This window comes from Taudactylus pleione, unplaced genomic scaffold (genome assembly GCF_031769625.1).
Source record: "Taudactylus pleione unplaced genomic scaffold, aTauple2 ptg000800l, whole genome shotgun sequence".
Classification (NCBI taxonomy): Eukaryota; Metazoa; Chordata; class Amphibia; order Anura; family Myobatrachidae; genus Taudactylus; species Taudactylus pleione.
In genome coordinates, this window is record NW_028285202.1 from 101,879 (window position 1) to 125,270 (window position 23,392).

At 47.6% G+C, this 23,392-nt stretch overlaps 1 protein-coding gene across 1 annotated transcript in view; it reads left to right on the forward strand.

Annotated features, from left to right (window-relative positions):
* The window catches only part of LOC148474894 (uncharacterized), a 136,796-nt gene that overhangs the window by 62,812 nt on the left and 50,592 nt on the right, over positions 1-23,392 (forward strand). Inside the window, 1 exon segment of the mRNA XM_088457976.1 lies at positions 10,736-11,047. Coding sequence (XP_088314102.1) covers positions 10,736-11,047 — 312 coding nt within the window.

The window sequence follows — 23,392 nt, forward strand, 5'->3', positions numbered from 1 at the left end:
GAGACCCGGAGCGATGGTTTGCCCGTCGCTAGCCGGGTCTCGCACATGGGCACGATGGAGCCGGCTCCGTCATGCGCATGCGCACTGGGCCACCATCGACCGCTCGCGAGCGTGTCTGAATCAGGCCCTCTGTCCCTGGTTCCTGTGTCTGATAATCAGATTGGACAGTGTGACAGCCATTTTATTTTAAGTGCCTATGGTTGTGGGATTCAGCTCCTCATAATAACAGATCCTGATGCTGGCTGTAGTATATAGCTGTTCCTGGAGAACATAGTGTCACAGTTGGTGCTAGCGAGTTACCTGTATCAGGTGATGAGCTGGAATCACTGGAGGCCGGCTGGACTGGAACCATGGTTAACATGAATAGCTCTTTATTATAAGAAGTGGGTATCAGTGAGAACTGCCTTTGGTGATGAGTGACTGGAACTGGAAACTGGAGACGTTGGAATGAGACCAGAAGGAACTTGGAGGGACCGGACTGGGACCGGCAGGTAGGCTGACTGAGCTGGTCGGGGTACCAGTAGATGACCCTGCAGATGGATGGTAGCACGGAAGCTACTTGGTGCAGCTAATGAGCCGTGAGGTGAGTGGACTTGGAGGAACCGGACTGGGACCGGCAGGAAGGCTGGTATCTGGATGGCTACGTGGAGCGGCTGGATAGCCGTGGGTAGATGCTGGTAGCTGGGTAGCTACGTGGAGCGGCTGGATAGCCGTGGGTAGACGCTGGTAGCTGGGTGGCTACGTGAAGCGGCTGGATAGCCGTGGGTAGACGATGGTAGCTGGGTGGCTACGTGGAGCAGCTGGATAGCCGTGGGTAGACGCTGGTAGCTGGGTGGCTACGTGGAGCGGCTGGATAGCCGTGGGTAGACGCTGGTAGCTGGGTGGCTACGTGGAGCGGCTGGATAGCCGTGGGTAGACGCTGGTAGCTGGGTGGCTACGTGGAGCGGCTGGATAGCCGTGGGTAGACGCTGGTAGCTGGGTGGCTACGTGGAGTGGCTGGATAGCCGTGGGTAGACACTGGTAGCTGAGTGGCTACGTGGAGTGGCTGGATAGCCGTGGGTAGACGTTGGTAGCTGGATGGCTTCGGGGAGCGGCTGGATAGCCGTGGGTAGATGCTGGTAGCTGGGTGGCTACGTGGAGCGGCTGGATAGCCGTGGGTAGACGCTGGTAGCGTGGAAGCTACTTGGTGCGGCCTGGGAGCCGTGGGTGAGAGATGGTAGCATGGAAGCTACTTGGTGCGGCCTGGGAACCGTGGGTGAGAGATGGTAGCATGGAAGCTACTAGGAGCGGCCTGGGAGCTGTAGGTGAGAGTCTGGTAGCGTGGATAGCTGAACGCAGCAGGCTTATGGATAGCACTGGTCTAGGAACCAGCAGGAGCCTGGGACATACTGGCACACAGAGGTACAGCTATAGCACAAGCAGTACACCACGGAACGTAACAAGATGTTCAAGCACTGAGTGCTATTAGAGGAGGATCTATATACCTAGAGTCTGGCAGCGATTGGTGGATACAGACAGGTGGTCTGGCAGTGGCATTCAGAGTGGAGCAAGGCACAGCATGCAGAGGGAGTATTCATCTCTGCAGCCCTTGAGAATCAGGACCACACCTGTGATTCCAATTAAGACTAGCAATGCTCACAGACAGAGCAGGGTCGAGGTGTTTAATTAGTGTGGGGATATGAGAGCTCTGCACACACAGAGATGTAACAGCCAGCATGATTCAGCCAGAGCAGATGTCCCAGGAGAATTACAAACACAGATCCATGGAGCAGTGGTAGGTCACAAAAGGTAAAAACTAGCCAGGATTGTGACACATAGGTGGTGTTCTAGCCACCAACATTTTGTCTGTACCTGCTGATATTCGTGGCTGATTGCCTTACAGATGGCCATTTCCCTGCAGCTGATCCTTCAAGCTTTTGCTACCTCCACACAGAGGCTTCTCAATAAACTTGGAGAAGTGATGACTGTGTCCCCAAGCAATGAGGTTACCTTCTGCATGTCATATAAGAGATAACAATTTTGGAGCTTATCCTCACCTAGGGATGTGTCTATTCTCATGCTGGAGACGCTTTCAAACCCTAGGCGGTTGGGGTCTACTGTGTTTTTTCCAAAGAGTTGTTCTACATTTTTATAGGAGGGATCCAGGCTCCAGGCTTTGCCATTCAAGTTTTTCATATTTTTCTGTGCGTGCCCTTGGGAGGATGGATGTCTTCAGGATACATCATTAAAGCATTCCAAGTACTTTTCTATAGGTCTTTGGGTGAATGGGGATGGAACTATGCCTTTACTTTTACTGCCTGCTGAGCGCCTGGCCGAATTAATAATTTGATGCCCCTCATTGTGCTTTCATGTTTCAATATTTCTGTCTCGTTGGTTATAATATCCTAGTATATATATTAGTATGTTACCAAGCTTTGAGTATGTGAAGAATGTTTGATCTCATGTGGCAGTATCACCAGAGATAGCACTGGTGAGCAGCTGATTCTGTGTGGGGCAGGACAGATCCGCCCACACAGAGTAGAACAGCATTGTGGAAAGATGCCTAATTGCTGCCTTGTGGAGAGAGCTCAGGTGTGGGCTGATGAGAAGGCAGACCAGTCAGGCTACTGCTGGAAACAGTCTATGTGGGACTGTGGCAGCCAGAGAGCCCAGTGAAGCTAAGCGAGCCATTGGGGGAAAGGAGGCCTGTGTCTGGACCTTGCAGGAGGCAAGGGGGACCATAAACTTCTCAGACTGTGTGACATTGAAGCAGCGGGGCTGCAGGCTGAGGAAGCCAGGACCTACTGTATACCTGGAAGATACAGGGAAGGCACAGAGACTGTGAGAGACTTTACTGGCAGATTAGCTGCACCCTTATAGAGAGGGTTCAAGAAGTGAGTTAGACGCCCTAAATAGGGGCTAGGTTGTTTATTATTTTCTGTTTGTTTCCTGACTTTCCATGCTGGAAAGTAAAGCATCATTTATTTACTTGAAAGCTGTGTGTGGACCCTCATTAAGCACCCAAACACTGCTGCACCAATCCACCCTCTACCAAGCTAGTTACCCCCAAGATATCACACTCTATAGTATGTCTGTGGAAATGTTTTTATCCTTATTATGCGGGGGAGCTGGGCTTAGCTTAGAACTGGGAGCCAAGTATGCCTGGGTAGGGGTTAGGCCATACATGGTGAGGAGTTATAGGGCGGATTGTTTTGGAGGGTTTTGATTTATGGCAGATTATTACTATTTGTTAATTTTATTTAGTACTATTTTGCAATTATTATGTATCAGGCTTAAGATGTAAGGTACTTTATACTTTTATATGCCTCTAGTACTAGCTATTTATATTTCATATTTGGTGAGCGAGATCATATGGCACCTGTGGGCTCTTACTGTTTATTAATATACAGTGTGGTGCTCTTTATATCCTGCTATATTGGTTATTTGTCTTTACTTATGTTTATTGCCTAATTGTATTTATTTTTGTATATTGTATGTTTTACTCTGTCTGCCATTGTTATTTGTTGTTGGGTGATCTATTCTAAGTTCTCTATTGGGAATTTTGCCATTTATGGTAATACTAAATATTATTCTGTGAGTCAATGTCTATGTAATTTGTCCTATACCTGAACAACATTATGCTTAATCTGTTTTGTGATTTTTTTTCTCTACTGAGTCTGTATCAGGCATAATTTGTAATGGAGTCAATATATGTGTAATTGTTTTGTTTATGTTATTATAAAATCAATCAAAAACTATTGAATAAAAAAAAAAACACTGTCTGATTAGAGCAACATTATTACAGTTTCTCCAGGTTTGAATGGTTACTCTCAATCAGTGGTGCCCCTTATGATTCCCGGGTATATTTCTGTGACAGTGGGCGGGATGCATCAAAGGTAGAAATGCGGTCAAGCCCCCAAAATGCGGGTTTGACCACATTTCTCATATGCACCAAGCCCCGGAATACGATGCACTCCGGGACTTGGATGTGGAGAGTAACGCCATCTCCTTATTGGTGTTACCCTATAGAAGCTTGTGGGCTTCTACCGGGAAAGTGTGGTGAGAGGGATCCAATCGGTGCGTGCGTCCTTCTGCACATGCACAGAAGGACACCAGAGGGGCTTTTGGGTCATAGACCTGGAAGTCCCTCCATCGCAAAGGGGCGCTCTTACCGAGAGAGCGATCCGTTGCAGTGATCGTCATGCATCCCGCCCAGTATGGTTAAACAAAATAAGGGAATACAGATCTATTTGTGAGTCATTTCTAATTAATTTCCCATAATACTTATTACCTAGTGCTGATGCTCTGTGTCTCTCTACCGGCCGGCTCCACTGGGCATGTGCGGGATTTCGCAAGATCCCGCGTGCAGCCCCCAGCGCCGGCAGCGGCGACAGTGCTGTCACTGCTGTGGTGGTAGGGCAATGCCAGCTGCAGCTGTCGATAACGATAGCTGCAGCTGACGGAACGGTCAGGCGAACTGACCGTTCATACATTGCCCTCCATATCGGTGCGCTATCTTATAGCAGCGCTGATAATGACAGGGGCACCTTACGCCCCTGTCATTTACCGCCCAGCCCCCAATAATACATGGGGGATAAGAGGTATCAGCGCACATAACGTGCGCTGATACCGCTTCGGCGTTTCATACATCTCCCATGTGCCCTGTGAAAAACATTAGGATCCTGTCAAATGCGATATTTTATACCCTTATCCCAGTAACATCAGTGGTATCATTGTGCATTTCTGCATTACAGCATTAATTTATTAGCCTGACCCAGCGGTAACACTTAGCAGCCCTGATCTAATATTGAGGAATATCAATATACAATGCGAATAACGCACTGGATCTGTGAAGAAATTTGAACAGCGTTAAGGAGGATTGTATTGCATATATACAGAACACAGCTGTAATCTACATCGGATATACAGTATTATTCCGCTTTTAATAGGGACCGCTGAACTTACCTAAGAAACACATTGGAGAAAGAATGTGTACACGTGAAATGTTGCTCTTGGAGGTTTTTTTTCCCATTGTAATTTCTCCCAGTGTGTCTGGCATACCAGGGTATACTGGTGCTTGCAGCACTAAAAGCACCAGGATGCCTAAATCTTTACAGCTGGCTTTGGCATGCTGGAACTTGTAGTATGCCAGGTAAAAATGAAAGGCCCGACTACTCCGTGGTGTTGGGAACAGCCCTAGTGCTTTCAGCATGGTGCTATCAATATGCAGGGGATCCACATTATCTGTACGGGAGGTGCAGCACTAAAGGCACACATCCACTAGGCGATATTAATGAGCGATTGCATGATTACATCATAATCGTGCAATTGCTTATTAATCGTGCGCAAATCATGCACTATAATGTCGGAAATGACCAGCGATGTGCGCTCCCCCTAGTCGTTTCCATCATCAATCATCGCCCGAGCATGCCGGTCAATCTGCCGATAACGACAGATTGGCCATGTTCGGAGATGAGGGAGGGTGCCTACACTAAATGACTAATCGTTCAGTATAGGCACTGCAGGGGATGGGGAACAACGGTACGATTACGATGTTGTAGTCGTACTGTCTTTCCCTAGTCATCTAGTGGATGTGCGGCTTTAGATGACAAGCCAGGGGCTACTTCAGCACTATGGTGGGGCCCAAATCTAGTACTTTTACTTTTATTGTGGGGGGCTTTCCGTCCACTTGATTGTGCCGCTATCAGCACTAGGCTGGTAATACAACCATTGCTGGTTATACTATAGAGGCAGGGTCTGACTTCGGTTCTGATGCCTCTCCCAATTGCAGATACCTAAGAAACGTCATGGTGCTCAACATTAAGATGTAGATTTATCTCTCTCTCTATATATATATATATATATGTATAATCTATCTCTCTATAGCTATATAAAAACATATCCATATCTAACCTTACATGTAGAAGACAAGGACAAGCAGTAATGTAGGAGATGAGGACAGCCAGGCTGCGGTAATGTAGGAGATGAGGACGGCCAGGCTGCTGTAATGTAGGAGATGAGGACGGCCGGGCTGCGGTAATGTAGGAGATGAGGACGGCCAGGCTGCTGTAATGTAGGAGATGAGGACGGCCGGGCTGCGGTAATGTAGGAGATGAGGGCGGCCGGGCTGCGGTAATGTAGGAGATGAGGACGGCCGGGCTGCGGTAATGTAGGAGATGAGGACGGCCGGGCTGCGGTAATGTAGGAGATGAGGACGGCCGGGCTGCGGTAATGTAGGAGATGAGGACGGCCGGGCTGTGATAATGTAGGAGATGAGGACGGCCAAGCTGCGGTAATGTAGAAGATGAGGACGGCCAGGCTGCGGTAATGTAGGAGATAAGGACGGCTGGGCTGCAGTAATGTAGGAGATGAGGATGGCAGGGCTGCGGTAATGTAGGAGATGAAAATGCTGGGCTGCGGTAATGTCGGGAATGAGGATGGCCGGGCTGCGGTAATGTAGGAGATGAGGACGGCCAGGCTGCAGTAATGTAGGAGACGAGGACGGCCGGGCTGCGGTAATGTAGTTGAGGGCGGCCGGGCTGCGGTAATGTAGGAGATGAGGACGGCCGGGCTGAGGTAACGTAGGAGATGGGGACGGTCGGGCTGCAGTAATGTAGGAGATGAGGAGGATGGCAGGGCTGCGGTAATGTAGGAGATGAGAATGCCGGGTTGCGGTAATGTACGGAATGAGGATGGCCAGGCTGCGGTAATGTAGGAGATGAGGACGGCCGGGCTGCAGTAATGTAGGAGACGAGGATGGCAGGGCTGCAGTAATGTAAGAGATGAGGATGGTAGGGCTGCGGTAATGTAGGAGATGAGAATGCCGGGTTGCGGTAATGTAGGGAATGAGGATGGCCAGGCTGCGGTAATGTAGGGAATGAGGATGGCCAGGCTGCGGTAATGTAGGAGATGAGGACGGCCAGGCTGCAGTAATGTAGGAGACGAGGACGGCCGGGCTGCGGTAATGTAGATGAGGGCGGCCGGGCTGCGGTAATGTTGTAGATGAGGACCGCCGGGCTGAGGTAACGTAGGAGATAAGGACGGTCGGGCTGCAGTAATGTAGGAGATGAGGAGGATGGCAGGGCTGCGGTAATGTAGGAGATGAGAATGCCGGGTTGCGGTAATGTAGGGAATGAGGATGGCCAGGCTGCGGTAATGTAGGAGATGAGGACGGCCGGGCTGCAGTAATGTAGGAGACGAGGGCGGCCGGGGTGCGGTAATGTAGATGAGGGCGGCCGGGCTGCAGATGGCCGGGCTGCGGGAATGTAGGAGATGAGGACGGCCGGGCTGTACAATGTAGGAGATGAGGACGGCCGGGCTGCGGTAATGTAGGAGATGAGGACGGCCAGGCTGCTGTAATGTAGGAGATGAGGACGGCCGGGCTGCGGTAATGTAGGAGATGAGGACGGCCGGGCTGCGGTAATGTAGGAGATGAGGACGGCCGGGCTGCGGTAATGTAGGAGATGAGGACGGCCGGGCTGCGGTAATGTAGGAGATGAGGACGGCCGGGCTGCGGTAATGTAGGAGATGAGGACGGCGGGCTGCGGTAATGTAGGAGATGAGGACGGCCGGGCTGCGGTAATGTAGGAGATGAGGCCGGCCGGGCTGTGATAATGTAGGAGATGAGGACGGCCGAGCTGCGGTAATGTAGAAGATGAGGACGGCCAGGCTGCGGTAATGTAGGAGATAAGGACGGCTGGGCTGCAGTAATGTAGGAGATGAGGATGGCAGGGCTGCGGTAATGTAGGAGATGAAAATGCTGGGCTGCGGTAATGTAGGGAATGAGGATGGCCGGGCTGCGGTAATGTAGGAGATGAGGACGGCCAGGCTGCAGTAATGTAGGAGACGAGGACGGCCGGGCTGCGGTAATGTAGTTGAGGGCGGCCGGGCTGCGGTAATGTAGGAGATGAGGACGGCCGGGCTGAGGTAACGTAGGAGATGGGGACGGTCGGGCTGCAGTAATGTAGGAGATGAGGAGGATGGCAGGGCTGCGGTAATGTAGGAGATGAGAATGCCGGGTTGCGGTAATGTACGGAATGAGGATGGCCAGGCTGCGGTAATGTAGGAGATGAGGACGGCCGGGCTGCAGTAATGTAGGAGACGAGGATGGCAGGGCTGCAGTAATGTAAGAGATGAGGATGGTAGGGCTGCGGTAATGTAGGAGATGAGAATGCCGGGTTGCGGTAATGTAGGGAATGAGGATGGCCAGGCTGCGGTAATGTAGGGAATGAGGATGGCCAGGCTGCGGTAATGTAGGAGATGAGGACGGCCAGGCTGCAGTAATGTAGGAGACGAGGACGGCCGGGCTGCGGTAATGTAGATGAGGGCGGCCGGGCTGCGGTAATGTTGTAGATGAGGACCGCCGGGCTGAGGTAACGTAGGAGATAAGGACGGTCGGGCTGCAGTAATGTAGGAGATGAGGAGGATGGCAGGGCTGCGGTAATGTAGGAGATGAGAATGCCGGGTTGCGGTAATGTAGGGAATGAGGATGGCCAGGCTGCGGTAATGTAGGAGATGAGGACGGCCGGGCTGCAGTAATGTAGGAGACGAGGGCGGCCGGGGTGCGGTAATGTAGATGAGGGCGGCCGGGCTGCAGATGGCCGGGCTGCGGGAATGTAGGAGATGAGGACGGCCGGGCTGTACAATGTAGGAGATGAGGACGGCAGGGCTGCGGTAATGTAGGAGATGAGGACGGCTGGGCTGCGGTAATGTAGGCGATGAGGATGGCCGGGCTGCGGTAATGTAGGAGATGAGGATGGCCGGGCTGCGGTAATGTAGGAGATGAAGACGGCCGGGCTGCGGTGATGTAGGAGATGAGGACTTCCGGGCTGCTGTAATGTAGGAGATGAGGACGGCCGGGCTGTACAATGTAGGAGATGAGGACGGCAGGGCTGCGGTAATGTAGGAGATGAGCGCGGCCGGGCTGCAGTAAGGTAAGGGATGAGATCGGCTGGACTGCTGTAATGTAGGAGATGAGGACGGCCGGGCTGCGGTAATGTAGGAGATGAGGACGGCCGGGCTGCGGTAATGTAGGAGATGAGGACGGCCGGGCTGCGGTAATGTAGGAGATGAGGACGGCCAGGCTGCGGTAATGTAGGGGATGAGGACGGCCGGGCTGCGGTAATGTAGGAGATGAGGATGGCCGGGCTGCGGTAATGTAGGAGATGAGGTCGGCCGGGCTGCGGTAATGTAGGAGATGAGGACGGTCGGGCTGCGGTAATGTAGGAGATGAGGACGGTCGGGCTGCGGTAATGTAGGAGATGAGGACGGTCGGGCTGCGGTAATGTAGGTGATAAGGACGTCCGGGCTGCGGCAATGTAGGAGATAAGGATGGAGGTAATGGCCAGTCAGGTTATCTCTATGTAACTATTTATCTCTGAATCTATCTCTATATATCTATAAACATTTATATGTACCCTCCCATGCAGAATATGTAGGAGCTATTGCAGATCAGGCTCCGTGTTGTACCCTCACCAGCTCTTCCTGCAGATACAGTCACAATCATCCCCCAATCATCCTTCTCTCACATCACCCCCTTCCTGTATTCCAGCCGTGTTTCTATGGCTACTGCACCACGTGACCGGCACTTCCTGTGAGCCAAGCCTCGCTCCTGCATCTAATACTCGTCATGTAACCAGCACTACCGATATGTCAAGTGTCGTTCTCGCGTCTGATCCCTATCATCTGATCGGCAGTGTGCAAAGCCTTGTTCCCAGGGTCGCTGCTATTTCCTATGTGGCTAAAGGACCTCTGTGACGTATCCACCATGTGACCGCTGCAGGAGGCTGGACCGCTCCTGCGATACCACCCAAAAATTGGCATCGCTGACTGATTGTGATGTCAGCTATGACGCTTGTATGTGGGGGAGCACAAATACCCCGCCATTGCAAATCTAAACATAATCGCCTACCAAACCAATAGAAAATATCAAAATACAAGCATCCACATGTGCCCCGATAACAGAATTATTCCCATACTCTTAGCTGAAAAAAATAACCAAACCATCCCATTAATCCCCACCCTTTATAACCTAACACCATCCTAGGCATAGGTGGTTGCCTGACCCCCTCCCCCCCCCATTTCCTCCTAGACTACACTAAACTACCATAAAATTCCCACTCTACTTACCTAATTAAAGGTTAATAAAAACACAACTGACAAGGGCAATAGACTTCTTCCTAGTACCCAAAGCTAGGCTAAGCCAACTCTCCCACTCTAAAAGCAAGATATTTCAGGTAAGCGCAGCACCACGAAACAGCCGCTGGAGACAGACACCTTGTTCTGATGGGAGAGGACCCAGCCGCTAAGAACACCAGGGAATATACAGAGAGGCACCTCAAAGGGATTCCACCTTGGAGCCCCCGATATTCAGAAGAAGGTACCACTCACTAATATTCAGCCCATGGAGGAATTAGCTAACAAAAAACAGGATAGATAAAGGATACAAGCTGGAGAAGCAGCAAAATGCTCCCTACTCCTAGCTACTCCAGGCCATGCCCAATAGCCAGGGCTGTCTTAGAGCCCACTAGGACAAGTGTGAAAGCTCATAAATTTATCAAATGGATCTGGATCTATTTTAAGATTATTTTTTTCAGTGCAGCAAAAGAATCCTAATTACTTTATGTACAATTAAAATTGTATTAAAAACTGTAGTTGGAAAATTGAAATTAAACAATTGAACATCTTGAACTCACTAACAGTATGATAATTTGCTTCTCAAAGTGACAAAATTCTACTTTCATACATTTATTTCCAGCAAATGGATGCACAAGCAGGAAGAAGGATGGAGACTCCATATTGTTTCCAGATTCTACAATACAAGATAACATCAATAACATCATGCCGGATTCTCCAGAAGAAAACCCAATTACTATAAATATACTTTTAGCATTTCACAGTGCTAATATATCATCTGATCCCTCTAATTGTGGGGAATGTTCTCCTGATCTTTCAGATATTGCTACACCTAGTGCAGCGCTTACAGGTGATTCAGTATTTACCTGTTCTGAATGTGGTAAAAGTTTTGTATGTCAGCCATTGTTTGTTAGACATAATAGAAGTCACACAGGTGAGAGGCCATTTTCATGTTCTGAGTGTGGAAAATGTTTTGCACAGATATCAACTCTAGTTACACATCAGAGAACTCACACAGGTGAGAAACCATTTCCATGTCCTGAGTGTGGGAAATGTTTTACACAGAAATCAGATCTTCTTAAACATCAGAGAAGACATACAGGTGAGAGGCCATTTCAATGCTCTGAGTGTGGGAAATGTTTTACTAAGAAAGCATCCCTTGTTATTAGGGGTGAGCGGGTTCGGATTTCTGAAATCCGAACCCCCCCGAGCCCCCCCGATCCGAGTCCGATCCGAGTCAGGCTCGACTTTTCCCGCCTGACTCGGATCTGAAATCGAGGCAAAACATCATCATCCCGCCTTCCGAGTCTCGCGGGTTTTGGATCCTATATAAGGTACCCGCGTTGGCGCCATTTTCTCACTCGGCTGTGGACAGTGAAGAGGGAGGGTGGGAGTTAGGGCTGTGTAGTGTAGTGTAGTGTAGTGCTGCTGTTGTCCACTACTTCAAAGTCCATAGGGGCTGGCTGTGTTGTGCTGTGCTGCTGTTGTTAATAGGGGCTGTGTCCACTACTTCAAAGTCCATAGGGGCTGGCCGGACTGTGTTGTGCAGTCAGTTCTCCATAGGGGCTGTGTCCACTCCAAAGTCCTGTGCAGTGTCCCAGTCCTAAAGGGGTGCTGTAGTGTTGTCCAGGGGGTGCTCTGTCCATCAAGGGTGCTCCCCCCAAGTGCTAAAAAAATAATATATTTTCTGTGTTTGTGAATTGTGTTCGCAGTAGCCGCATGTGCATCAACAAAGTAGTGCCAAGCGTGCGCCTGTGTCATAAGTAAAGGGCCGGCTGGCTTGACCGTTAAAGGGTGCTGTAACCCCCGAAAGTACACTCCAGTCCAAACCAAAAAAAAAATTATTTTCTGTGTTTGTGAATTGTGTGCGCAGTAGCCGCACGTGCATCAACAAAGTAGTGCCAAGCGTGCGCCTGTGTCATAAGTAAAGGGCCGGCTGGCTTGACCGTTAAAGGGTGCTGTAACCCCCGAAAGTACACTCCAGTCCAAACCAAAAAAAAAATAATTTTCTGTGTTTGTGAATTGTGTGCGCAGTAGCCGCACGTGCATCAACAAAGTAGTGCCAAGCGTGCGCCTGTGTCATAAGTAAAGGGCCGGCTGGCTTGACCGTTAAAGGGTGCTGTAACCCCCGAAAGTACACTCCAGTCCAAACCAAAAAAAAAATTATTTTCTGTGTTTGTGAATTGTGTGCGCAGTAGCCGCACGTGCATCAACAAAGTAGTGCCAAGCGTGCGCCTGTGTCATAAGTAAAGGGCCGGCTGGCTTGACCGTTAAAGGGTGCTGTAACCCCCGAAATTACACTCCAGTCCAAACCAAAAAAAAAATTATTTTCTGTGTTTGTGAATTGTGTGCGCAGTAGCCGCACGTGCATCAACAAAGTAGTGCCAAGCGTGCGCCTGTGTCATAAGTAAAGGGCCGGCTGGCTTGACCGTTAAAGGGTGCTGTAACCCCCAAAGTACACTCCAGTCCAAACCAAAAAAAAAATTATTTTCTGTGTTTGTGAATTGTGTGTGCAGTAGCCGCACGTGCATCAACAAAGTAGTGCCAAGCGTGCGCCTGTGTCATAAGTAAAGGGCCGGCTGGCTTGACCATTAAAGGGTGCTGTAACCCCCGAAATTACACTCCAGTCCAAACCAAAAAAAAAAATATTTTCTGTGTTTGTGAATTGTGTGCGCAGTAGCCGCACGTGCATCAACAAAGTAGTGCCAAGCGTGCGCCTGTGTCATAAGTAAAGGGCCGGCTGGCTTGACCGTTAAAGGGTACTGTAACCCCCGAAAGTACACTCCAGTCCAAACCAAAAAAAAAATTATTTTCTGTGTTTGTGAATTGTGTGCGCAGTAGCCGCACGTGCATCAACAAAGTAGTGCCAAGCGTGCGCCTGTGTCATAAGTAAAGGGCCGGCTGGCTTGACCGTTAAAGGGTGCTGTAACCCCCGAAAGTACACTCCAGTCCAAACCAAAAAAAAAATTATTTTCTGTGTTTGTGAATTGTGTGCGCAGTAGCCGCACGTGCATCAACAAAGTAGTGCCAAGCGTGCGCCTGTGTCATAAGTAAAGGGCCGGCTGGCTTGACCGTTAAAGGGTGCTGTAACCCCCGAAAGTACACTCCAGTCCAAACCAAAAACAAAATTATTTTCTGTGTTTGTGAATTGTGTGCGCAGTAGCCGCACGTGCATCAACAAAGTAGTGCCAAGCGTGCGCCTGTGTCATAAGTAAAGGGCCGGCTGGCTTGACCGTTAAAGGGTGCTGTAACCCCCAAAGTACACTCCAAACCAAAAAAAAATAAATTTTCTGTGTTTGTGAATTGTGTGCGCAGTAGTCGCACGTGCATCAACAAAGTAGTGCCAAGCGTGCGCCTGTGTCATAAGTAAAGGGCCAGCTGGCTTGACCGTTAAAGGGTGCTGTAACCCCCAAAGTACACTCCAAACCAAAAAAAAAAAAATTATTTTCTGTGTTTGTGAATTGTGTGCGCAGTAGCCGCACGTGCATCAACAAAGTAGTGCCAAGTGTGCGCCTGTGTCATAAGTAAAGGGCCGGCTGGCTTGACCGTTAAAGGGTGCTGTGACCCCCAAAGTGCACTCCAAACCAAAAAAAAAAATTTTCTGTGTTTGTGAATTGTGTGCGCAGTAGCCGCACATGCATCAACAAAGGAGCAGCGCCAAGCGTGCGCCTGTGTCCCATAAGTAAAGAGCCGGCTGGCTCATTTCTTAAAGGCTGGTGTAACCCACAAAGTGCACTACTCTCCAGCAAAAATAAAAAAATATTTTCTGTGTTTAGCCGCACGTATATATCAAATCGATATAACATAAATGGAGGACCAAACTTTCTCCGATAAAAATAAAATAGAGAAAGATCAAGAACCACTTCCTCCTAGTGCTGAAGCTGCTGCCACTAGTCATGACATAGACGATAACATGCCATCAACGTCGTCTGCCAAGGCCGATGCCCAATGTCATAGTAGAGGGCACATACAATCCCAAATGACAAAGTTCAGGAAAATGACCTTGAAAAAAACATTTAAATCATCTGAAGAGAAACGTAAACTTGCCAATATGCCATTTACGACACGGAGTGGCAAGGAACGGCTAAGGTCGATCCCTAGTATGTTCATGACTAGTGGTTCAGCTTCACATGACGATGGAAGCCCTCCTCCCACTAAAAAAATCAAAAGAGTTAAGCTGCCAAAAGCACAGCGAAGAATTGTGCATTCTAAGAAGATATCACAAATCCCCAAGGAGAGTCCAAGTGTGGTGGTGGTTGCGATGCCTGACCTTCCCAGCATTGGACGGGAAGAGGTGGCTCTTTCCACCATTTGCACGCCCCCTGCAAGTGCTGAAAGGAGCACCCACAGTCCACTTGCTGATATGCAAATTGAAGATGTCACTGTTGAAGTACAACAGGATGAGGATACTGGTGTAGCTGGCGCTGAGGAGGAAGTTGGCGAGGAGGATTCTGATGGTGATGTGGTTTGTTTAAATCAGGCTCCGGGGGAGACAGTTGTTGTCCGTGGGATGAAAAAGCCCATCACGGTCATGCCTGGGCAGAAGACCAAACATTCCACCTCTTTGGTCTGGCAATATTTCTATCCAAATCCGGACAACAACTGTCTTGCCATATGTACCATATGTAAAGGTGAAATAAGTAGGGGTAGGGACGTCAACCACCTAGGAACATCCTCCCTTATACGGCACCTGCAGCGCGTTCATAAAAAGTTACTGTCAAGTTCAGAAACTTTGGCTAAGACCGTAAGCAGTCCAGGGACACCTAAATCCCGTTGTCCTGTTGTATCCAAGCGCCTGCAAACCACACTGTCAACTCCCTCCTCGTCAATTTCCTCCTTAGTCAGGATTGGAAGTAGTCCTGCAGGCCATGTCACTGGCATGGCCGACTCTCCTATCCGGGATTCCTCTGGAGGATCCTGCATTGCTACGCCTACTGCTGCCGCTGCTGCTGTTGCTGCTGCTGGGAGTCGTTCATCATCCCAGAGAGGAAGTAGGAACACCACTACTTTTACTAAACAATTGACGCTCCAACAGTCCTTAGCGAGGAGGATGAAGTACGACAGCAGTCATCCTGAAGCAAAACGTATAACTGAGGCCTTGACTGCTATGTTGGTGTTAGAAGTGCGTCCGGTATCTGCCATTAGTGCAGTGGGATTTAGACAATTGATGGAGGTAGTGTGTCCCCGGTTCCAAATCCCGTCTAGATTCCACTTCACTAGGCAGGCGATACCGAGACTGTACAGAAACGTCAGAAAAAGTGTCCTCAGTGTCCTGAAAAATGCCGTTGTACACAATGTCCACTTAACCACGGACATGTGGACAAGTGGAACAGGGCAGACTAAGGACTATATTATGACTGTGACAGCCCACTGGGTAGATGTATCACCTTACGCAGCAACAGCAGCAGCGTCACCAGTAGCAGCATCTCAGAAACGCCAGCTCGTTACAAGGCAGGCTACGCTGTGTATCACCGGTTTCAGTAAGAGGCACACCGCCGACAACCTCTTAGAGAAACTGACGGAAATCATTGCCCAGTGGCTTACCCCACTTAGACTCTCCTGGGGATTTGTGATATCTGACAACGCCACCAATATTGTGCGGGCATTACATCTGGGCAAATTCCAGCATGTCCCATGTTTTGCTCACACAATAAACTTGGTGGTGCAGAATTTTCTGAAAAGCGACAGGGGCGTGCAAGAGACGCTTTGGGTGGCCCGAAAAATTTCTGGCCACTTTCGCCATTCAGCGACTGCGTGCCGAAGACTGGAGCGCCAGCAAACACTCTTGAACCTGCCCCGCCATCACCTGAAGCAAGAGGTTGTGACGCGGTGGAACTCAACCCTCTATATGCTTCAGAGGATGGAGGAGCAGCAAAAGGCCATACAAGCCTATACATCCACCTATGACATAGGCAAAGGAGGGGGTATGCACCTGACTCAAGCGCAGTGGAGAATGATTTCCGTGTTGTGCAAGGTTCTCCAGCCCTTCGAACTTGCCACACGTGAAGTCAGTTCAGACACTGCCAGCTTGAGTCAGGTCATTCCCCTCATCAGGCTTTTGCAGAAGCAGCTGGAGAAAGTGAAGGAGGAGCTAAGACGGAGCGATTCCGCTTGGCATGTGGGACTTGTGGATGAAGCCCTTCATTCGCTTTGCCAGGATTCCAGGGTGGTCAATCTGTTGAAATCAGACCACTACATTTTGGCCACCGTGCTCGATCCTAGGTTTAAAGCCTATGTGGTGTCTCTCTTTCCGGCCGACACAAGCCTGCAGAGGTGCAAAGACCTGCTGGTGAACACACTGTCAGCTGAAGCGGAACGTGACACGTCAACGGCTCTTTCTTCATTTTCTCCCGCAACTAGGGCTGCCAGGAAAAAACTTAGGTATCCTAAGCAACCCGCTGGCGGTGATGCAGGGCAGGCAGGACCAAGTTTGGACATCTGGTCCGGACTGAAGGACCTGGCAACAATTTCTGACATGTCTACTGTCACTGCATATGATACTGTCACCATTGACAGAATGGTGGAGGATTACATCGGTGACAGCATCCAAGTACGCATGTCAGACAGTCCATACCTGTACTGGCAGGAAAAAGAGGCAATTTGGAGGCCCCTGTACAAACTGGCTCTATTTTACCTGAGTTGCCCCCCCTCCAGTGTGTACTCCGAAAGAGTGTTTAGTGCAGCCGGGAACCTTGTCAGCGAAAGGCGTAGGAGGTTGCTTCCACAGAATGTGGAGAAGATTATGTTCATCAAAATGAATTATCAGCTCTTCCAGGGAGACCAGCCTCCAGAAGGTACAGAGGGACCTGTGGTGGTGGATTCAAGTGGGGACGAGTTAATACTTTGTGAGGATGAGGATGTACACACTGAAGAGGGTGAGGAATCGGTGGATGAGGATGATGAGGATGACATCTTGCCTCCGTAGAGCCAGTTTGTGCAGGGCCAGATTAATTGCCAGCTTGTTTTGTGGGGGCCCAAACGAACCAATGATTTCAGCCACAGTCGTGTGGCAGACCCTGGTGCTGAAATGATTGGTTTGTTAAAGTGTGCATGTCCTGTTTATACAACATAAGGGTGGGTGGGAGGGCCCAAGGACAATTCCATCTTGCACCTCTTTTTTTTCTTTGCATTATGTACTGTTTGGGGCCTAGTTTTTCAAACTGCCATCCTGTCTGCCACTGCAGTGTCACTCCTAGATGGGCCACGTGTTTGTGCCGCCCACTCGTGTTGCTTAGCATAGTCATCCATCTACCTCGGTGCAACCTTTTGGACATAAAAACACTATTGTGAGGTGTGAGGTGTTCAGAATAAACTGGAAATGAGTGGAAATTAAGTTTTTTGAGGTTAATAATAGCATAGGAGCAGAAAAATCAACACATTCTGTGATTTTAGCTGTTTTTATGCTTTTTTTAAAAAAAAATACAGATCCAAAACACAAAACCCAGAACCCAAAACACCGAAGGGTGGTTTTGGCAAAACCAATCCAGATCCAAAACACGAAGAAAGATCCAGATCCAAAACCAAAACACGAAAAGTGGCCGGTGCACACCCCTACTTGTTATACATCAGAACTCACATAGGTTAGAAGCCATTTCCATGTTCTGTATGTGGGAAACGTCTTGCACATAAATCCGACCTCAAAGCACAATGGGGAACTCAAACAGGGGTATTCAATATGAAACGTAAACCTCGCTGTCGAAGTTTTCGCCGCACATCAGAGCTTTTGCCGGCGAAAAAGTATCGCGCGCCCCCGATTATACCCGTATTCAATATGAAAACGGCACCCGGCGAATGTGAAATCAGCGAAAACTTCACCGGTTTTTTGGGGAAATCACCCTAACACCCCCAAAAAGATGCTCTGACATGGGGGATAACTCTGGATACTCCCGATTAGCCCAGCAGAAGGTTTTTGGGGTCTTTAAACGGGCTCGATAGCTGCTATTTTGGGGATTTGGGAAGGTGGTGAATAATAGTATTTAGAAGTTTTTTGGGCTGAAAATAAGTAGTCCCAGCAAATTTTGGGTACTTGAAAATGGGGGTGAGCATATTTAAAAGTTGCTAAAGTGAAGTTTTAAAAAACGTGAAAAATCCACCTGCCGCAAACACCTGCAATGAACAAAACACGTGGGCCATACTTGGGGACCCCCCTAGATTGTAGTTCGCTAGTTTTTAACTTTGTACCCCACAATTTTTTTTTTCACCCTCAAAATTAAAGTGCTTTTTTGGGGGTTCTCTGGGGTTTTTTTAAAAAAGTTTTGACACAGTTTACCTTTGGGGGACTGTCTGAAGGTTGCAGGGTGGTTTCCGAAATGTTGCACCCCAAAACCCCAATTCTGCACTTTTTTTCGCCACCCATTCCTTGGTGATACTTTTTCGCAGGGTCGAATGCAATATACTTTTCGCACCGGCGAAAAGTTTTCAAATTGAATACGGTGTAAAAGTAAAAGTGGCGAAAATGACGTCATCCGAGCGAAAACTTCGCAGAAATGGCATTGTCGCTCCATATTGAATACCCCTAAAAGTGTGGGAAATACTTTACACTGAAGTCATACCTTTTTACACATCAGAAAATCCACTTAGGGAGGACTGATTGGCATGTGTTAATGTCTGAGTGGTATAAGTGCATGTCGGAGAGGCATGTTTTCTTTCTGAAATTACGGGCTATGTGCGTCTCTTTTGAATGTCGTAGGCCCGCACATTCTGCCCTTTAAGTATATCTAGATGCCTATAACAGAATTAGTGTTTGTACACTGAAGTGCCAAAAGTCATGGGATAGATGCCTAGTATCGTGTAAGACCCCCTGTAGCTCTGCAAAATGCAGCAACTTAACGTGGCATCGATTCCATAAGTGGATGGATGACCTCTGGAGAGAGGTTTACCATTTGTTAGAACTCTCCAGGATGCTTTAACTAATTCCAGACTACTTGGGACAAATGACACTGTGCATTTTCCTGCTGAAATATTCCATCCTTGTGGGATAACATGAAGTCCAAATAGGGCTCTAAATGGTCATCAAGCAATGCAACATAGCAGTTACCTGTCAATGACGTGTTCACATGGACCCAGCACATGCCTTATGAACACATCATACAACTTGGGTCCATGACCTCATGGGGTCTTCTCCACACCCGAATCCTACCATCATCCCAAAAAAACTTGAATTATTTCTCATTGGACCATACCACACGTTGCCATTCCTCCAGGGTCCAATTAGCAACGTCACAAGCCTAGGTGAGGCACTGTTTCTGGTGTTGTAGCATTACCAGGGGCACTCTGGTGTGTCTTCTGCTCCCATACCCCATGGAAGCTAAAGAACGCCACACATACCCCTCCAGGATGTGTCTGGTACCTCCTGCATTGAATGTTGATGTGATTTGAGCCAGTGCCACTGGTCACGATCATTAAGCACCCATAGTCAGCCACTGCACTGTCCACGATGGGTGGTAATGTTATTCCCAGTACACATGTGACTCCATAGATTGAGGAATGGTGAATGTCTGCTCAACTTTGGAAATGGAATGTCCCATTCGGTGAGCACCCACTATCATGCCCCGTTCTAACTCTGATAATTCATGTTGCCTTGCCATGAGCAGCCTAGCCAGTGTTCAAACAGACTCACAGAATGTCTGATTACAACTAGTGCAGGTCTGGGCTTTTCCAAGACATCACAGTATGGTGACATCATCTACCATTACCTATACATACTGCTATCCATTACTTTTGGCACTCCAGGGTATAAAGTTAATTATAAATATTGAGTCTTCATAAAGTGTAGGTAAAATATATACATAGTATAATAAAACTTTAAAATAAACTAAAAAACATTAGTGTGATTCGAAGTGCATAGTGAGAGCATGATAAAGAACAATGAAAGAAGTGCAATATAGAAACAGTGAAAGATGTAATATACTGCACCCATGTGATATATATATATATATATATATATATACACTGTATATATGGTATGGAGTTTGCTATGGCAGGTCTGTCTGCTAAGGGTATAAGGTGCTATTAGAGAATTGGAAGATGAAACACCTCAATGAGATCTTGTGACTTGGAAGGAGCAATAAATGAACTGACTGCACTGAACATGGGGAAACATAAGATGAATAGTGAGATAATGGGAACAGAAACTGGAAGAGGGAAAGTATTTGTTACTCGGTGCTGTATATGGTATTTTCTGGCTGCACATTGCTTCATTTTGCAGCTGATCTGAAATTAAATTAATACATTTGTTTTGCAATATTGGGATTAGAACAGGAAATACATCCTTCTGAGGAATGTGCACATCTGCACTGAAACGCGTCAGTCCCTGAGTGAATTGTTTTATTCGGCACAAAGCTCTTCCTGTAACATTGGGATTTCTCATCACCGACTAACCTGTGACAGAGTAATAGTACGAGTATAACAGCTAACCCAGCCATCTCTGCATTTCTGTCACCGTTATACATGTAAGCTGGAGCGCAGGGTTACGATGAGACTACCTGGACATTACATCAGAGGAGCAGTTACTTGCTCAGTATAACAGGTCATCACTGCTGTCTAACTGTTTCCATCATGATCCTGAATTGTAGGCACATTCTGTTCCTAAGATGTCATGCTTTCAATCCATTACATAAGAGGCTCACGATTTTACCAGTCTAAATAATTTTTAAATTATATAGATTTTTTTTTAAGTTGTGCTTATTTTAATAAATAAATGTTAAAGGTCATGTGAGCAAGTGTATTCCTTTGTAGCTCAGTCGACACTTTTTGTATTTCTAGGGAAATGCATCCAGCACCCTGAAAGCCAATGTTGTTAAGATTATAAATTCAATTCCATAAGTTAAACATTATTTAAAATATAGAAAAAAGTATGATCCATGATAAAGTAATAACATGTATGAATTAAGTGTACATCAACAAATTATTCTGCAATAAAATACCCATTTTCTGTAATTATTGCTCAATATTGTGATTCAAATGGTATTTAGTCATATGGATGAGGGTTCTCACACTTTAGGGGCTGATTCTGAGGTGCACGCAATGGCGATGAGCAATTTTTGGTGACTGCGCATGCGTCTAGATCTCTAATAAGGACCGATAGATCCGCACTGATTCTGGAATGATTTGGGCAGTGACTGAGGAGGCTACTCAGAAGCATGAAGATGTTCCATCCTATGGGCACATTATGGTAGGGTTGCGGGCGTGTTGCAGGAGGAGTGTTTGTGGAGTCAGAGCCTGATCACATGTGGATGGTATTACACAGCCACTAGGAAGCGGCTGTCCAATACCATCCATCTAAAATGCAAATGTGGCAGGAGGGGTCTGTAGGAACTGAACACCTCCTTGCTGCATCTGCCATCCGAGTGTAGCGTTGCTGCTTTGGCCAGGCTGCGTAAGCTGAAGCTTACTCAGCCTGGCCGATCCTGGCTGTTTGCGAGGCCAGGAAATCTGCCTCCTATGACGCAGATCCTGGTCTTGGTTTTCCCAGGAAATTGGAGCGATATGTCCCTTTTTCCAGGAATGAAGGCCGGCACCGCCCTCAAACAGCCACAGCCTGTCAATCAGGCTGCAGTTCAAGGGACACTGCGACCGCAATCGCAGGACTTGTTCTGCATGTGCACAAATTAGGTTTTACGCATGCGCAGTTCACCCACCATCGGGTTGGTACATAAACCATGGGGTTTACATACTAACCAATCGTGTACATTGGAGGCCATACTCCGAAAAACAATCTGCCCCTAGCATGGGGATTGTGCGAGTTCCAATGGTGATTCCGATGATTGCATCAGCTCAAAGCAGGTGTCCCAGCCCTCATGCATTCAGATGCACACTTTTACACCAGGGGAAGGGTTTTTACTAACATTTGCAAAAACTGCAGGTGCTAATGCAGTTGCAGCATGTGTGACTAAAAATCAGCCCCTTTGCCTTCACAGGAACGAGTCAACAGTCTCTGAGCAATCAGATGCATTCTGTGGTCTTAATGCCGACTGACACTGCTGAGATCGATACAGTGAGTACAGGCTGCAGGTTCTCTGCATGGAAGATGAGATTCTTGCAGGCGTACAGACTTGTTTAACCCAATTTCTCTGCTGACATGTCGAGTCTGGTCTTCCTATTGTTGTCACGGAGACTACACACATTTACCACCTATAAGGCATTTTCCTTCTCCTAAAGGAAAAACAATAAGCAGCAAAATAGGGAGAGAAATGTGCATGGAAGAAGCAGGAAAAAAAAAAGGGAAATTGCAAACGTGAAACATGTTGCATGATGGGAACACAGCAATGGGGTGGAAAAGACTATACTGGCACTCAGCCTCTTAAGTAGCTACTGTCTTATATGCTTTTATTCAATATTATGTAGTGTATATGTAAATAGTGATATAGAAATCACATAATATAATATCAAAAGTAGTATAGGAAGTACAATGTGAAGGAAAGACAAAAGGAGAGGAAAGGGACGCGGAACACACGTAGCACAATTTAAAAAAAAACAAAACTTGAAACCCATTTTGAAGATGCAAAATTTATCTTTGGACATGGCCAGGGAAGGAGGGGTAGAGTGGTTCCATTGTTGTAAAATACATGGATTTTTTTACTAGTAGTGATCTTTTTCCCCGGAGAGATTCTAGTGCCCGTAGGTGGAATTCTTAAAATTGCCAACTCAGAGGGCAAGGGCAGTAATTTCCTCAGGTCGGAGGTGTCATACTGCTTGAAATGAATCCAGTGTCTTTTAGTAGAACTTAATAGTATCAGCCGAACAAAAACACACAAAAAAACCATAGTAACATTGATAATATATGTACAACTCCCCAAGGACTTCTCTCATCACAGATTACGATACAGAATCCAATCAGTATTTTAAAACAATATAAGGATACGGGTAATTACATGAAGACGTGACAGTTTGGGATATAAATGTTAGCAGGTGAGTATAGTCCAGCCCACATCAAACATCTCTTTAATGACTTCAAACAACAAATGTAGCAAATGAATACGGCATTCGTGAAAGTAAAATTGGTGGAACTCCCAAGCCACCATTTCTACAATTCAAAAGTAACTTGGACCGTGCAATGAGCGGCTTTCTGCGCTGCCTAATAAAATTGGAAAACATTTTAGAACAGCGTTGAATATCTGTTCTAGGAAGGTGTATAGGGAGCATTTGAAAGGGGAGCAGATAGTTTGAGAAAAAAATAGATTTAAGGAACTCTATCCTACCCAATAGAGGGATCAGAAGAAACCAAGTGTCCAGAAATTTAGATAATTTATCAATGACAGCAATGAAATGCAAGGAATAT